This window comes from Sitophilus oryzae, unplaced genomic scaffold (assembly GCF_002938485.1).
Source record: "Sitophilus oryzae breed Bouriz unplaced genomic scaffold, Soryzae_2.0 scaffold_1207_pilon_pilon, whole genome shotgun sequence".
Lineage (NCBI taxonomy): Eukaryota > Metazoa > Arthropoda > Insecta > Coleoptera > Curculionidae > Sitophilus > Sitophilus oryzae.
In genome coordinates this window covers 6,545-25,503 of record NW_022145846.1, presented here as the reverse complement: position 1 = coordinate 25,503, position 18,959 = coordinate 6,545, and the positions used below count along the sequence as shown (strand labels likewise).

General features: G+C 34.9%; 1 protein-coding gene across 1 annotated transcript in view; it reads left to right on the top strand.

The window, feature by feature from the left end:
- LOC115891946 overlaps positions 1–18,959 on the top strand; it is a gene marked incomplete at its 3' end in the record, with an annotated part of 189,922 nt that overhangs the window by 169,001 nt on the left and 1,962 nt on the right. Inside the window, 20 exon segments of the mRNA XM_030912557.1 lie at positions 57–359; positions 433–738; positions 795–1,442; positions 1,498–1,815; positions 1,884–2,831; positions 2,901–3,218; positions 3,293–3,613; positions 3,665–3,985; positions 4,039–4,680; positions 4,742–5,047; positions 5,111–5,431; positions 5,542–5,865; positions 8,882–9,202; positions 13,291–13,926; positions 15,474–15,779; positions 15,834–16,148; positions 16,993–17,322; positions 17,374–18,324; positions 18,384–18,689; positions 18,751–18,954. Coding sequence (XP_030768417.1) covers positions 57–359; positions 433–738; positions 795–1,442; positions 1,498–1,815; positions 1,884–2,831; positions 2,901–3,218; positions 3,293–3,613; positions 3,665–3,985; positions 4,039–4,680; positions 4,742–5,047; positions 5,111–5,431; positions 5,542–5,865; positions 8,882–9,202; positions 13,291–13,926; positions 15,474–15,779; positions 15,834–16,148; positions 16,993–17,322; positions 17,374–18,324; positions 18,384–18,689; positions 18,751–18,954 — 8,445 coding nt within the window.

Genomic DNA, 18,959 nt, shown 5'->3' with positions numbered 1-18,959 from the left:
GTAGCAATTGACGTTTATAATTGTCAGCAGATGCTTTATTACTTATATAAATGTAGTTGTAGTATCAGAAAGTGACCCTTGTAATCCATCACCTTGTGGACCTAATGCAAATTGTAATAATGGAATATGCACATGTATTGAAGAATATCAAGGCGATCCTTATCAGGGATGTAGACCTGAGTGCATCATTAGCAATGACTGTTCAAGAAACCAAGCCTGTATTAGAAATAAATGCACAGATCCTTGTCCTGGAACGTGCGGAATTAATGCAATTTGCACAATATTCGACCATATTCCTACATGTTCGTGTCCTCCTGGTTTTAGCGGCAACGCTTTTATACGCTGTTCTGAAGTAATAGGTAATTATAAAAACCTTGCATCTATATTTTTTTGAATAACTTCAATAATAAAATTTGCATATATATTTTATAGCTCCGCCTGTTGTAAATCCGTGCTCTCCATCGCCTTGCGGAGCAAATAGTCAGTGCAGGGTAATTAATCAGCAAGCAGTATGCTCTTGCTTACCCAATTATGTTGGCAGTCCACCTACTTGCAGACCAGAATGTACTACCAGTGCTGACTGTGCTTTAAATAGAGCTTGTCTCAATCAAAAATGTGTAGACCCTTGTCCTGGTACTTGCGGGATTGGCGCTAAATGCCAAGTTGTCAATCACAACCCAATTTGCACCTGCTCAAACGGACAAACTGGAGATCCATTTATTAGGTGTCGTCCTATACGTAAGAAGAAATAAAACTTTTGAATTAACGAATTTTCAAATATTTATTATTTTTAGCCTTAGAAGAACCTCCTCTGACTATAAACCCTTGTCAGCCATCACCATGTGGCCCAAATTCGCAATGTAAGGATATAAATGGATCCCCATCATGTTCTTGCTTACCAGAATTTATTGGTGTTCCACCAAGTTGTCGTCCTGAATGTGTCAGTAATAGCGAGTGTCCATCTCACTTAGCATGCATTAATCAAAAGTGTAAAGATCCATGTCCAGGCTCATGCGGCCAAAACGCTGAGTGTAAAGTTATAAGTCATGCTGCGAATTGTCACTGTATTACCGGTTATACAGGAAATCCATTTACTTCATGTAATATTATTCCGCTACAAGAACCAATTGAAAATATGAATCCATGTAATCCATCACCTTGCGGCGCCAATGCCGAATGTCGCATTCAAAATAAAGCTGGCGCTTGCGTATGCTTAGCAGAGTTCATTGGAAATCCGTACGAAGGCTGTCGTCCAGAATGTACTATTAACTCAGACTGTACATCAAACAAGGCCTGCATAAATAATAAATGTAAAGACCCTTGTCCAGGAACTTGCGGACAAAACTCTAATTGCCAGGTAATCAACCACTTGCCAGCGTGCACATGCAACCCTGGCTATACAGGAGATCCATTTAGATACTGCCATATTATATTACAAGAACGTAAGTTTGAAGAATATCAGTTTTAGAAATCTTAATTAATGAAATAAATTTCCAGCCATTACTGAAATTGTTCCTCAAAATCCTTGCCAACCTAGTCCTTGTGGATCTAACAGCCAGTGTCGAGAAGTGAACGGTCAAGCTGTTTGTTCATGTTTACCAAATTATATTGGTAGTCCACCAGGATGTAGACCAGAGTGCACAGTCAGTTCTGAATGTTCTATGGATAAAGCATGTATCAGTCAAAAATGCATTGATCCATGTCCAGGAACGTGTGGCCTAAATTCTAATTGTCAAGTCATTAATCACAGTCCAATATGTAGTTGTAAAAATAGTTATACCGGTGATCCTTTCACAAGGTGCTACGTCATTCCACGTAAGTTAAATATGGCTACATATATGAATAAATACCATAAACTCATAATGCTTTTCATCAAATTGTAGCCCCACCTCAAACAGCGGTAATTGAACCAATAAGAGATCCGTGTGTTCCTTCTCCATGTGGACCGAATGCTATCTGCAGAAATATTGGCAACTCTCCATCTTGTACATGTTTACCTGAATATTTTGGAAGCCCGCCAAATTGTAAACCTGAATGTGTCATCAACTCTGAATGTCCAAGTAACTTAGCTTGCATCAATGAAAAGTGTAAAGATCCCTGTCCAGGTTCATGTGGCGTGAGCGCTCAATGCTTCGTCATAAACCACACACCAATATGTACTTGCCTTCCGGATTACGTTGGTGATCCATTTACTTACTGTTCGCCAAAACCACCTGAAATTCCAGAGCCTATAGAAACTGATCCATGTAATCCATCACCTTGTGGTCCTAACGCTCAATGCAAAGATGGCATTTGCAGCTGTTTACCGGATTATCAAGGAGATCCATACAGGGAATGCAGACCGGAATGTATTCTAAATAGTGACTGTTCTAGAGATAAAGCGTGCATTAGAAGAAAGTGTGTCAATCCCTGTCCAGGAACCTGTGGACAAAATGCTGAATGCACCGTCACAAACCATATACCTATATGTACGTGCACATATGGCTATACCGGAAATGCCTTTATATATTGTAACGTCATTCCAAAACCGGTTATTAGCAATCCATGCAACCCATCGCCGTGTGGGCCCAACAGTCAATGTAGAGAAATTAATGGACAAGCAGTATGCTCCTGCGTTCCTAACTATATAGGAAGCCCCCCAACTTGCAGGCCCGAATGCATAACCAGTTCAGAATGCAGCTTAGACAAAGCTTGTGTTAACCAGAAGTGTATGGATCCGTGTCCTGGAACCTGCGGTTTAAATGCAAATTGCAAAGTGGTGAATCACAATCCTATCTGTAGTTGCTTACAAAACTATATCGGTGATCCATTTGTCCGATGCACATTAAAACGTAATTATTTTATCTTTATTTTTATTCTTTATTTTTATTCTTTATTTCATTCATATTTAATATTTTCAGCGTTAGAGGAACCTGTAATTGTTAATGTTTGCCAACCGTCTCCTTGCGGACCAAATTCCGAATGCAAAGATATTAACGGTTCACCAGCATGCACATGCTTAAATGGTTTTATTGGATCTCCACCTAATTGTCGTCCTGAATGTATTAGTAATAGCGAATGTTCGAGCCAATTGGCATGTATACAACAGAAATGTATCGATCCTTGTCCTGGAGTATGTGGACAAAACGCAGAGTGTAGAGTAGTTAGTCACACTCCCAATTGCATATGTATATCTAATTATGTTGGAAATCCATTTATTTCGTGTTCACCTCCTCCATGTAAGTTATTTTTTATTTTCACTCAAAAAAGAGTCTTAATATTTCTGTATATAATTTTAAAACATTTATTACAGTACCACCGCCAAAAGATATAATAAGTCCTTGTTCACCATCACCTTGTGGACCTAATGCAATCTGTAAAGCACAAAACAACGCAGGATCTTGTTCATGTATTCAAGATTATATCGGTAATCCATATGAGGGTTGTCGACCTGAGTGCACCGTAAATTCAGACTGTTCACCTGATAAAGCTTGTATTAATAATAAATGTAAAGATCCATGTCCGGGAATATGTGGTCAAAATGCACAATGCCATGTCCAAAACCATCTGCCTCAATGTACTTGCTTACCAGGTTATTCAGGAGATCCTTTCGCATATTGCAGTTTGATACAAGGTAATGTTAAATATATTTTGAGGTTAAAAGATAACCATAATAAATTTCTAGCCATTGAAGTGGTACAGAAACCTCAAGACCCATGTAATCCATCACCTTGTGGTCCTAACAGTCAATGTCGTGAAATAAATGGGCAAGGTGTATGTTCCTGTTTAATAAATTACGTAGGCCAACCACCAAATTGTAGACCTGAATGTACCGTAAGCTCTGAATGTTCACAAAACAAAGCCTGTATCAATCAGAAATGTACAGATCCTTGTCCTGGTGTTTGCGGTATAAATGCTAAATGCAATGTTATAAACCACAGTCCAATATGTACTTGCATTCCGACATATACTGGTGATCCGTTTACTAAATGTTTCTCGATACCACGTAAGTACATTTATAGTTTTTCATAAAAATTACTTCAATCATATTGATTTTAGCATTACCCCCTGTACAACCTGTCCAGGATTATGTCAATCCTTGTGTCCCGTCTCCATGTGGACCCAATAGTCAATGCAGAGATCTTAATCAGCTTCCTTCTTGTACCTGTTTGCCTAATTTCTTTGGTGCACCACCAAATTGTAGGCCAGAATGTACAATCAATTCAGAATGTTCAAGTAATTTGGCTTGCATCCAACAAAAATGCTCAGACCCTTGCCCAGGTTCATGTGGAAGCAATGCTAAATGTTCCGTATTTAACCACATTCCTACTTGTACCTGCATTGACGGGTTTACCGGTGATCCATTTACTTACTGTTTACCAAAACCACCGAAAATCCCGGAACCTACTTTAGCTGATCCATGTAATCCTACACCTTGTGGACCCAATGCCAATTGCAACAACGGCATTTGCACTTGCCTTCCTGAATACTACGGAGACCCTTACAGAGGCTGCAGGCCTGAGTGTGTTTTAAATAGTGACTGTGACCGAAGTCGAGCTTGTATTCGAAACAAGTGTCAAGATCCTTGTCCAGGTACCTGTGGTACCAACGCGCAATGTATCGTTACCAATCACATTCCTATGTGTACGTGCCTAGAAGGGTATACAGGAAATGCTTTTACATTCTGTTCAAAAGTTCAAGGTAATTTATTAATAGTTTAGACCGTAAACAACTTAAAAATTAATTTTATTATTTTTAATAGAAATTATCTTACAAAATCCATGCAATCCGTCACCATGTGGCCCTAATAGCCAATGTAGAGAGATCAATCAACAAGCTGTTTGCTCTTGTGTGCCTGGATTCTTCGGCAGTCCTCCTTCGTGTCGCCCTGAATGTGTTTTAAGTTCCGACTGCCCCCTGAGCAAAGCCTGTGTAAACAAACAATGTATCGATCCATGTCCCGGCACTTGTGGTATTGGAGCGCTTTGTCACGTTGTTAATCATAATCCAATCTGTAGTTGTCCTTCGCGATATACCGGAAATCCATTCACACAATGTGTTTTAATCCGTAAGACTACTTTAATATCACATTTATATAATAAAGTTACATTTTTATGAATTATTTTTTTAGAAGAGCAACCAATAGAAGTACAAAAAACACCATGCCAACCTTCTCCGTGCGGTCCATTTTCAGAATGTAAAGCAATAAATGGACAAGAAGTTTGTTCTTGCCTGCCGGGTTACATAAATTCGCCTCCAAATTGTCGACCGGAATGCGTCAGTAATAGCGATTGTTCCTTTAATCTCGCCTGTATAAACGAAAAATGTAAAGATCCATGCCCCGGAGTGTGTGGTACAAATGCTAACTGCAGAGTTGTTAATCACATTCCGGAATGCTATTGTCTAGAAGGATTTACAGGAAACCCGTTCACATCATGCGCTCTACCACCGCGTAAGCCTTTTTTATTAAGTTTTTGCTTTTTATTATATGCTATAACTAATAAATGCTTAACAAGCTAATACAATTAATGGGTTAGTAAATCATGTCAAATTATATTATAGCCCCACCACCCGAAATTATCAACCCTTGTGTTCCGTCGCCTTGTGGAGCAAACGCCATCTGTAAAGAACATAATAACGCTGGCTCTTGCACGTGTTTGCCAGATTATATAGGAAACCCGTACGAAGGATGCAGGCCAGAATGCGTTTTAAATTCCGACTGTCCCTCCAATAAAGCTTGCATTTCGAATAAGTGCAAGGATCCTTGCCCGGGAACGTGTGGATCCAATGCAGAATGTTCAGTAATTAATCATCTACCTAACTGTTACTGTTTACCTGGATATACCGGCAACCCGTTCAATTATTGTTCTTTGCAACCTCCAGAACGTAAGCAATCATTTATATTTTAAACTCGTGTACAGGGTTATTCATGGTGATGGTAGGTTAGGCGTTTATGCAGAACCGGTGATAAGATTTTTTTTGAATATTTGGGTTCTTACATTAATGCAGTTTTGTTTGAATCTGGTACGCAATGATTCAGTGTTGATACTAAAAGAGTTTCATTGTCTCAGAGAATACTATCACAGATTAGGTATACTATATGTATACAGGGTGACGCTTCTCATACGCCGCGGAGGGTCCAAAGAGAACGACAGTTTGTATTGAAATGAAAATTTGTGAGCAAATGTATTCAGACCACTTTTTAAAAATATAGAAAGTTCTACAGGATGTCTCCAAAAAAAGTTACATATCAAAGTTGTGTTTTTGTAATGGAACACCCTATATAGTAATTGATTTTCGAATTCTGTGAGAAAAATAAAGGTGAGTTTTATAAGAGAAGTATATGACTAAAATGTAAGGTTTTTGACATATTTAGCATTTTCTAGAAATAAAAAACAATTTTTAAAATACATTAAAAGCTATCTAAATTGGAATTTACCGGGTATAGCCTAATATGTAGTTAAATTAACTATTGTACTTTATATCAAATTAAAACTTGGTATAAAAAGTTATACAGGGTGAGACAAAATTAATATTGAACGTTGGTCGCCTTTAAAAGTATGTTACTCTTTTATTTTAAATGGAACACCCAGTATATTATTCCGATATTCAATGGAGAATTCATGTCTCTTCAAATTACTATTAAGGTTGCCTAGCCCTCAAACAAAGGTTTTCCTAGATATTTTCATTTACATGTGATGATCTGAGTAGATCTTTATTATTTCATAAAATCTAGGTGGTTGTGATACCTCTGACGTTACTTCAACATAGCTGTCTAATTAGTCCAACTTTAACAACTAGTTATCATTTTGTGTCGGTTAAAACAAAAAAAAATCTCAGAAATTTGCCGAAAATGCAAACTTATCCTACATCAGAAAGAATTGATATGATTCTATTAGTTGGTGAATGCAGTGTGCATTCGCCAATTAATAGAACGCTTAAATGCTCTTGATTTTATCTAGTCCGGGTTTTTTAATGGGGATATGTTAAAGCGAGTGTTAAAGACAGTGTTTACAAAACTCTATTGTCGACAACATGAGAGAAATGATTGTAGCTGCTTTTCGAGGTAGAACTCCACATACGCCTTTTAAAATAAAAAGATCCTTTTGAAAAGACAATAATTTTATAAAAACACTAGATCACCACAATACACCAAAACACTTTTACTTTTACACTGGACGCGCGTTTCGCTAACCATGTCAGCATCATCAGCAGATGATTATAAACTCTTCTCCAGTTTATAATCATCTGCTGATGATGCTAACATGGTTAGCGAAACCAGTGTAAAAGTAAAAGTGTTTTGGTGTATTGTGGTGATTTAGTGTTTATATTTTGCTGTGTAACACCAAAGGTTCCAACCCTCAACTGTAATCATTTTATGCAGTTAACAGGAAAGGAGCATTTTGAGCATTTGATTTCATCTAGTTAATTTTTGTCACATAATTATAGGGTTTATATATAGTTTTAATTCTGTAATAATCATCTTTTTATTACCGTTGAGTATTTTACTCTACAATTAATTAATTTAACAACAGGTGTATCACACACAGCCACCTAGATTTTTGAAATAATAAAGATCTACTGACGCAAAATCATAAAACCAAAATATCTAGGAAAATCTTTATCTGAGGGGTAGGCAACCTAAAAAATATTTTGAAGATATATAATTCCCCATTGAACACCGGAAAAATATACTGGGTGTTCCATTTAAAATAAAAAGTAACTTGCTTTTAAAAGTGACTAATGTTCCATATTAATTTTGTCTAACCCTGTATAACTTTTCGGGTCAAATTTCAATCTGGTTTAACATACAATGGTTACTGTAATTAAATATCAGGCTATACAAGGTCAACTAAAATTTAGGTAGCTATTATCGAAATTTAAAATTTACTCTTCATTTTCGCAAAATGTGAAATATGTCAAAATCCTTAGTTTTTAGGTATATGCTTCTTTAATAAAACTCACCTTTATTTTTTTTTTTCTAGAATCCGAAAATCAATTAATATATAGGGTGTTCCATTAGAAAAAACACAACTTTGATGTGTAACTTTTTTTGGAGACACCCTGTATAATTCTATATATTTTTATAAAATGCTTTCAGTTAAACTACATATGCTGCCAAAATTTCATTTCGATATAAACTACCGTTCTCATTGGAGCTTCCGCGGCGTATGAGAAGCGCCACCCTGTTATACATAAAGGGTTAAATTAAAAATATCAAAGATATTTTTTTACCTTCCTGAATAATATCCAATTGACTTTGTACAGAGCGAAAATACTAGCTGTCCGTTAAAACATAATCTATTGTATTATTACAGCCAAACCTATCCTAATCGAAAAAAACGGCGTCAGCGATGGCTATGAAATGAAGATCGCTGTAATTTTATATGTAAATTTATATGGCAAATGGCATCGATCATCATTTCACAGCTAACTGGACGCCTTTTTTCGATGATAAGGTACAAATTTTACCTTTTTTTAAGATCTATTTTTTTGTCAAAATTACACATGCATTATATTTATCTCAAAAATTATTAGAGATAGGTATAGGAAAACATACAGAAAAAATATGGAGAAATGAAACTAGTTTTCATAAATGTAATAACATACCAGGTGTTCTATATTTAAACGATGATGCTACTACTTTTCAATTTAATCGGTAACACAATAACGCTGAATAGCGTATGCCAGTGGAGCAGGATCATTTATGTAAGAATACACAATCAAAAAAAATCACCCTTCTTCGTACACGTCTAACCTATCGTCCGCCGTAAATCACCCTGTATATATTTTTTTCTTAATTCTAACCATAACATAAGCTACAAAATTTATATTATAACACAGCATAAACAAATCATGAAATAACCACCTACATCACTCAAATTACCACTTTTATAAACAGCAGTCGTAGCCAAAGATGAGCCAAAGAATCCTTGCCAACCATCTCCTTGTGGACCGAATAGCCAATGCCGTGAAATTAATAAGCAAGCGGTGTGTTCCTGCTTGCCGGATTACATCGGCAATCCGCCAAACTGCAGACCGGAATGTACGGTGAGCTCTGAATGTGCTCAGAACAAAGCGTGCATCAATCAGAAATGTACCGATCCCTGCCCTGGAACTTGCGGCCTGAACACTCAGTGTAACGTAGTGAACCACAGCCCCATTTGTAGTTGTCTGTCGGGTCATACAGGCGATCCATTCACTAGGTGTTACCCAATTCCGCGTAAGTGTAAATTGAATGTGTCAATCGACATACCTATAATTATGCAGGATGTTTCAGAATGGAATTCTAATATTTAGGAATTTTATTTAGTTACTAACTCAAGCCCCTTTAATTTTTAAATTATGAGAATGTTTATAACCTAAATAATCAGAAGATTTTTGGCAAGTGAGATTTTTAACTTTATTTGTTGATTTGAAAGAATTTGAATTGAGATGAAAGAACAAAATATTCTTTCTTAATTATTAGTTAAATACTATTCTAAAAAGCCATTGGATTCAGAATCCACGAAAATAAATTTCCCGGTAGATTTGGTTCTAAAGTTTCATTCAGAACCTGAAATGGTTTCAATTGGCGTAGAAGTTTGTTCCTTTAATTTCAATGTGAGCATTCAGAACGTCAAAATAAGTGGTAGTAATTTTCAGTTAGTAGAAACTTTAACTAGTAGACACATTAGAGTATCACTAAAGCTTCATTGGGAACCTCAAAATCAGTGGAATAAATTAGTAGTTTCAATTAGCGTAGAAGTTTGTCCACCTAATCTTAATGTAAGCATTCAGAACATCATAATTAGTAGTAGTAATTCTCAACTAGTTGCAAAAGTTAACAAACTTTCGACTTTTCCACTAATTATACTTCAAAATTTGCGAGGAATGTTATTTTGGTCCTTGATTTTCACCCGTCAAGAAAAATGTTGGTCACACAAGTCTATTGCAATTGGTCAGTCACAAGTTTATTGTTTTATAAGCTAAATATTATGCTTTTTCTATGGATACAACAGATTACTGCAAGCTGTTGCTAGGATATATTATTAATTTTAATTGTGTTTTTTAGACATTTTAAATAATCGTAAACTAAATAGTATAAAGTGTAATTGAAACCACTAATTTATTTCACTAATTGGGAGGTTCTGAATGAAGCTTAAGAACTCTAACTATAGAAATTTTAAAACATTTTCCGATGCATGTCATCAACTTTGAGTGACAAGCGATGGCGACAGCGCTGCCAGATTGTGATGGATTTATGAGATGAATCTTAATTTAAAAGTGACAAACAATATATTTAGTATATAATTTTTATATATTTCTTTAAGGCAGCAGGTACTCGCTACAAATTGAAATAAGTAGAAATAACTTGAAAGTGGTATAATGTGCACCAATCAAACTTACTTCTCTGTCTGCATTCAAGGATAATAAAGGATCTCAGGGAAGCGACAAGCGCTTTGCTTCGACTGTTTAAAGGCTTCGGCATATTTTCATTCCACAATTTCAAAAAATGCAAAAAAAATCTCAAAAATTTAGTTCTTAAAAGAACTGTTTGTGCTTAGAAGTACGATTTAAGAAAAAAAAACTATGAAAAACGGCAAAAAACGAGAATTACTCCCAAAAATTCAACAACACGATATTATACAAAATAATGACTGACACTAGGCTAATTTTCAAATAATACACGACAACATTGCTGAACATGGCGCAATGTGACCAACAAGGCGATAATAAAAATCCGTTTACACTAATTTTTGCAGCTTTAATGTAAATAAAATATATGTTACAATCATTTGCTCTATAAAGTATAATAAGAGCTGCTTGGTATCTTAAATTAGTCAACAAATTTAAACATTTTTGCTAAAATTTCATTTACTCAGGTTTGTAGGCTTTAGTGTCAATTTCGATGTGATTGATGACGTGCATCGGAAAATGTTTTAAAATTTCTACAGTAGTTAACTTTTCCACTAATTATACTTCAAAACAGAGATAATTCAGAATTTGCGTGTAATGCCATTTTGGCTTTTAATTATCATCCGTTAAAAAAACTGTGGTTAGAAATAAAAGTTTATTGTTTTATAAGCTAATTATTAAGCTTTTTCTATGGATACAACGATACAACTGACTACCGCAAGCTGTTTCTAGGTATTCTATTAATTTTAATTGTATTTTTAGACATTGTCAATGGTAGTAAACTAAACTGGATATATTTTAAGATATACTTTTTAAAATATTTTTGTCTTACTGGCACTTTTAGTATAACCGGAAGTAGCTGCCAATTTGGTTATTTTAAATAGAACCAATTACACAGGACCATTCATATTATTCGATCCGGAGCTAAAAGATTAATTTTTTTTTATAAGTCTTAGGTCTTTCAAGGACCAGTAGAGCTACAATTTAGAATTATTTTCAAAAGATACAGAGTGCCAAATAAATAAAAATATTAAATATATACACGCCTTGTATATTATTAAATTTTTGGTTTCTAAGATTAAGATAAAGATACATTTTGTTTCAACATTTACCTTACATAACCATAACATCTTTTTAAATATTTACAATTTGTGTGAAGACAGAAACTATTTTAAAGCTTCATTTCTCTTGGCTTATTAAAGTTAAGTTATTGAAATCAAATTATGCACTGAAACTAGAGTTTTTCTTTAAACATTGTGCTGCAATAATAAAAATAGTACCTACTAGTTTAGATAGGGTGTCAAAAATTAAAGCTTCATTCAGAATCTCGAAATTAGTGGAATAAATTAGTGGTCTCAATTATATTTTTTAGTTTACGCTCATTCACAATGTCTAAATACACAATTAAAATTAATATAATATACTAGTAACAGGAAGTCAGTTCTATCTATAGAGAAAGCCTAATATTTTGCTTATAAAACAATAAACTTTTGATTTCTAACCACAATTTCTCTTGAAGGATGATAATTAAAGACCAAAATGGCATTCCTCGCAGATTAAAGTATGGTTAGTGGCAAAAGTTAAAAGTTTGTTAACTTTTTTCTACTAATTGAAAGTTACTACCATTAATTTTGACGTTGTTAGAGGAACAAATTTTGACGCTAATAAAAACCACTAATTTCGAGGTTCCGAATGTAGATTAATTCTAAATAATTACTAGCTTTAAAAAGCACTATATACTTGTTTGATTTAAATGGTACACTCTGTAAATTTTACTAACATCAGAAGTTGATCATAATTTTCTATCAAATTGTATTGCTAACTCTTTCGTTTCTTGTAAATTCGGTAACAGTTGCATATACGGTTTTCGGCTATTTTTGGATTATATGGAAAAAAATGTATATTATACTCACATTCTACTGTCCTTCCATTTTTCTTTCGTTGCTTTTAATTTTTTATTTTAGTAATTAGAGATTGCAAATATACTGGGGGAGGAGAGAAATTGTGTTTCTTTAAGTATTTTTTCAACCAAACAATCTTACGGGACCGGGAAGTATAAAAGTAGGTAGTAAAGTCTCGCTGTAGTTGAGATTTCGTTTAGACGCTTCATAATTTGTCAATACATGATACTAACTTCATTTTTCCACCCAGACTTGATTTGGTCCAATTAATTGCAAATGTATGCCTTAAACATAAAGGAATATTGTAATTTTTAAGAACATATAGAACATTGTACTTAAACCACTATAAGCAAATTAGTCGTATAAACAAATTTTATACTTCATAATATGTCAGTATATGATAATCAGTTTGTTTTTTTTTTCACCCGAACTTTAGTTCCATTACTTGTAACTTTATTTCTTAAGCATAAGATACTATTGTAATTAAATTGTTTCTTTTTTCTTTAACCATTAGATTATAATCATGTAATTTTTTTCTAAAGCAAATTAGTCGTGAAGACAGATTTATTAAAGTTACATGACTTGTTAATAAAATTGTTTACTGAAATTATGTAGGCACATATTTTACACAAAGGAAATTTCTATTATCAAATTCCAATCTGTTATCAATTAAACTACAACGACCTGAAAATATAATTACTCCTCCCCCAGTATATTTTTAATCCCTTAGGATAATAGAATGTGAGTATATAATTATTTTTCCATATAATCCAAAAATAGCCGAAAACCGTTTATGCAATAATTACCGTAAATTCAGACTTTATTTATGATTATTAATCAAGGTAAAATAGAATATTTACATTTTAGAATTTTGTGAAACAAGTGACAAATTAACAAAAATACAGCATTCAATTTTGAAACATCCTGTAAATTGCGGGGTTTCTACTGTAAACACTATAATTTCCATAGATAGATTTCCTTCAATCAGATATTTTCAAATTCACCCTTTTAGCTCCCACACCAACTATAATTGAAGAAGTTAACCCATGCATACCATCACCTTGTGGTCCTAACGCAGAGTGTCAGAATGTACAGGGATCCCCCATATGCAGATGTTTGCCTACATTCATTGGAAATCCACCCAACTGTAGACCCGAATGCGTGATCAATCAAGAATGCTCTAGTAACTTAGCCTGCATTAGACAAAAATGCTCAGACCCTTGTCCAGGCTCTTGTGGATTCGGCGCTCAATGTTCTGTAATAAATCACACACCGATTTGTAGTTGTCCAGACGGATACACCGGTGATCCGTTTGTTAATTGTGTCCTTAAACCTCCCGAGGCTCCAAAACCTGTCGAAACTGATCCATGTAATCCATCTCCATGCGGATCCAATGCTCAATGTGCCAATGGAATATGTACATGTTTGCCTGAATATCAGGGTGATCCTTACAGAGGATGTAGGCCAGAATGTGTCTTAAACAGTGACTGTCCACGGGACAGAGCCTGTATCAGAAATAAGTGTGTTGACCCTTGTCCTGGAACCTGTGGAACTAATACTGTATGCTCTGTAATAAACCATATTCCTATGTGTTCATGCATTGACGGATATACAGGAAATGCCTTTGTGATTTGTTCACGGATTCCACGTAAGAGAAAATTTGATATAATAGTGACCGGCAAAAAGTTTACAACAAATAGTAAAAATTACAATATAAGTTACAAGATCGGAATTATATTTTAAAACTTACAGTTTTTAGGATAATAATAATTTACTTTTTTAATTTTTTCTTCCCGATGTTATTATTCAATAGATTTTTAATGCAAAATATCATTAGGTAGTTACTTTTGTGGTAGCTTTCAACATTTTTGATAAAATTTCACATTTTCTTCAACCCACCACTTATACAGGGTGGTCCCAACTGTATTCCGGAAACTTTGGCACCATATTCTGCAGATAAAAATAAGTAAAAAACTTCATATAAATGTATGTCCTAAAATACTTAGTTTCGGAGATACAGAGTATAGAAATTTCATTTTTATTTCGATTTTTTCCAAATAATTTCTGAAGTAACGTCAATATTTGGATCAAAATTGGTGTCTGGAAGTTTTTTCACATGAGAAATTTGATTTTGATATCAATATGACTCCAACTTGTAGAGGGCGCCACCGATATGTGTTTTAACTGTTTTGAAGAGTAATAATTTCTCGTCCGTACCTGTATAAAACACCTGAAAAAATGTACATTTCCGTGATTTTTTTACGTAATAAATGTCTCTTGGTAAAAATCTCTACAACCGTTCTCAAGATATTGAGAATGGAAATAGTAAATACATGTCATTATTGACAAGAAATAAACATGATGAGTAGATAGTTATTTGACTGAAATGATAAATTTGGGAACTTTTTATTTTCTTAAATTAACCATAATTTTTTATCGAAAAAAACGTTGATAAAACAGTTTCTATTGAACTTTTATTACAAAAATATTTCAAATTTATTATTTCAGTCTAATAACTATTTAGTCAACATGTTTAACTTATGTCAATTATGACAGGTATTGATAAATTTTTCTCGAGAACCGTTACTCGTAGCGATTTTTACTAAGAGACCTTTTTTAAGAAAAAAACGTCGTAAATGTATATTTTTTACTCAGTAGTTTTATACAGTTACGGACTAAAAGTTGTTAGTCTTAAATTAAACCAAACCAAATCAAACCAGTTAAAAATATGTAGGTGGCGCCCTCTACAACTAGGAGTCATATCAACATCAAAATCAAATTTCTCATGTCAAAAACCTCAGACACTAATGTTCATCCAAATATTGACGTTACTTCAGAAATTATTTGGAAAAAAAATCGAAATAAAAATAAAACTTCTACTCCCTGTATCTCCGAAACTACGCATTTTTAGACATACATACATTTATACGAACTTCTTTACTTATTTTTCTCTGCAGAATATGCTGCCAAAGTTTCCGGAATACAGTTCGGACCACCCTGTATATGTATATGTAAAGTGCCTGCGTTACTGGATTTACATACATAATATACGTTATTGAGCTTGCTGATCTAATTCAACATAGGGTTTTTACTTGATAATAAACACACAATTTATTGCAAACTTTTTGGCGGATTCTATTTAGTTTTTCATTAAGACATTTAAAAGAATTTTTTCCTTACTTATAAACGTTTTAGCCGAAGCACCTAAAAACCCATGTAATCCATCACCATGTGGACCAAATAGTCAATGTCGTGAGATAAATGGACAAGCTGTTTGTTCTTGTGTACCAAACTTCATCGGATCACCACCTACATGTAGACCCGAATGCGTAACTAGTTCCGAATGTCCCCTAAATCAAGCCTGTATTAATCAAAAGTGTATTGATCCATGTCCAGGCACCTGCGGCATAAACGCCCAATGTCAAGTGATTAATCATAATCCGATATGCACTTGTTCCAACGGATTCACTGGCGATCCATTCATTAGATGCACACAAATTCGTAAGACAAACTCTAACAAGAATAATTCTAAACTAACAAACATAACCATTTTAGAACAAGTACCAGTCGAATACAAGAATCCTTGTAATCCTTCTCCGTGTGGTCCAAACGCGCAGTGTCGAGAAATAAACGGATCTCCATCGTGTTCTTGTTTGGAAAATTATATTGGACAACCGCCCAATTGCAAACCAGAGTGTGTCAGCAATAGTGAATGCCCCAATCATTTGGCGTGTATAAATCAAAAATGCAAAGACCCGTGTCCAGGAACTTGCGGACAAAACACCGAATGTCGAGTTATTAGTCATACCTCTAATTGTGTATGTTTACCTGGATTTACTGGAGATCCATTTACTATCTGCTCTTTAGAAGGTACTTTACATTAATATACAGTAATATTTTTAATAAACAATAACACTTTTCATTCTTAAAGTAAATATAATTAAAACGTATTTTTGAAGTGAAACTTCTTTAAGCTAGCGAGAAGAAAAGTGATAGCGGCAGTGTTGCCACAGCTACCCCATTCGGGGTAGATCTACCCCTTTGTAAAACAATTTAACCCCGCTATCTCGGGATGAAAAATAAGCTTGTGGCAACGATCTGTGCCATACGCTGCTAAGAAAATCACTATAATAAACTTGATACTTACTATATCAGCCTTGATTTCATGCACATTTTCATCGATAACTTTGTAGCTTATTAATAACGGTCTATGTAAAGCCTCTAGCTCATTTGGCAGCTCAGAATTAGAATTTAGAGTTAGTAACTCTAGATAGCGATTTAGAGTAACAATTTGGTTATGTAAAATTTAGAGTGACAATATTGATTATGCAAAAGAAATACATATTCTACGAGTTTACTGGTTGTCTAACGATTAACATTAACTTAAAAATAAATCGCCAACATGAACAAAACATTTAAACAAAAACAGATCACAGATCACACAAAACAAATTGTTGGTTAGAAGCAGTTACTAGTAGTTAGAGATATAGATGTAGTAGTATTTTGGTTTAACGGTCACAGCTATATATACGGTTTTATATTAACTCTGTTTTTTTTTGAAGTTTATAAAAAGTATTCAAAAAAGATATCCTTCAAATCTTCCAATTTAATAGTTGTTAGTAAGAAGTTTCACTTCAAATATGCGCACATAGTGCACACCATTTTTTTTTTAATATTTTGGATCGGTATTATAAAACAGATGTACAATTTACAGTGAAACCTATACCTGTTGAAAGGCCCACACCTTGCTTACCTTCGCCATGTGGATCAAATGCTGTTTGTAGAGAACAAAATGGTGCCGGAACTTGCTCGTGCTTACCTGAATTTATCGGAAATCCCTACGAAAGTTGTAGACCAGAATGTACTATTAATTCCGACTGTCCGTCCAATAAAGCTTGCTTGAGAAATAAATGCGTAGACCCTTGTCCAGGCACTTGCGGACAGAACGCAGAATGCCAAGTTGTTAATCATTTACCGTCTTGTTCATGTCTACCAAGATTCACTGGCGATCCATTCCGATTCTGTCATTTAATACCCCCTGAAGGTAAGAATTATTACTAAGAAAATTATTTTTTTTTAACTTTCTTACTTTTAGTAACGAAAGATGAAGGTACTCCTTGTCAACCATCACCTTGTGGACCTAATAGTCAATGTCGCGAAGTAAACGGTCAAGCAGTGTGTTCTTGTTTGCCTAATTATATCGGTAGTCCCCCTGGTTGCAGACCTGAGTGTACTGTGAGCACAGAATGCCCCAGTACAAAAGCATGTATTAATCAAAAATGTACTGATCCTTGTCCTGGAACGTGCGGATTAAACGCAAACTGTCAAGTAGTAAACCATAGCCCTATATGTAGTTGCACGAATGGATTTACGGGTGATCCGTTTACGAGATGTTATGCCATACCACCTCCAGAACCAGCAAAACCGATTTATGACCAAAATCCTTGTTTGCCTTCACCGTGTGGACCAAATAGTCAATGTCGCGATATCGGTGGAAATCCGTCATGTTCCTGCTTACCAACATACATAGGAAGCCCACCCAACTGTCGTCCAGAGTGTACTATTAATTCTGAATGCTCCAGTAACTTGGCTTGTATACAACAGAAGTGCAGAGATCCATGTCCAGGTTCATGTGGCACTAATGCCCAGTGCTCTGTAATTAATCACACACCAATATGCACCTGTATTGAGGGATATATTGGTGATCCGTTTACTTTATGTTCTCCTAAACCACCTGCATTACCAGAACCAGTAGAAACTGATCCGTGCAATCCTTCTCCTTGTGGTGTTAATACTCGATGCAATGATGGGGTTTGTACGTGTCTTCCAGAATATCAAGGAGATCCTTATCGTGGATGCAGACCTGAATGTGTACTTAACGCTGATTGTCCAAAAGATCGAACATGCATTAGAAATAAATGTCAAGATCCTTGCCCTGGTACATGTGGTACTAATGCTGAATGCGCAGTTATTAATCATATTCCAATTTGTTCTTGCTTGACAGGATACACAGGAAATGCTTTCGTTATTTGTTCCAAGATTCCAGGTACAGTTATTAAAGTCGACATAACTTTAATCTTTATTAATTATACTATTACATTTCAGTTGAGATTCCTAAAAATCCATGCCAACCTTCGCCATGTGGTCCCAATAGCCAATGTCGTGAAATTAATGGCCAAGCGGTATGCTCGTGTGTACCGGGTTTTATCGGAAGTCCACCAGCCTGCCGGCCGGAATGCGTTACTAGTTCCGAATGTGCTCTAAATAAAGCGTGTCTTAATCAAAAATGCATTGATCCTTGCCCAGGCACATGTGGTTTAAATGCACAATGCCAAGTTGTTAATCATAATCCTATTTGCAGTTGTCTACCAAGTCAAACAGGCGATCCCTTTACTAGATGTTTACCAATAAGTAATATTTAAATAGTAATATTTTATAGAAGTTTATAATTAATTAAATAATGACATTTTAGGAGAAGAACCTGTAGTAGCGACCAATCCATGTCAACCAAATCCTTGTGGCCCGAATGCTCAATGTAAAGCTATCGGAGACTCGCCATCTTGTTCTTGTCTTTTAGATTTTATCGGTACCCCACCAAACTGTCGTCCGGAATGTGTCAGCAATAGTGAATGCGCCTCTCATCTTGCCTGTATTAATCAAAAGTGTAAAGATCCTTGCCCA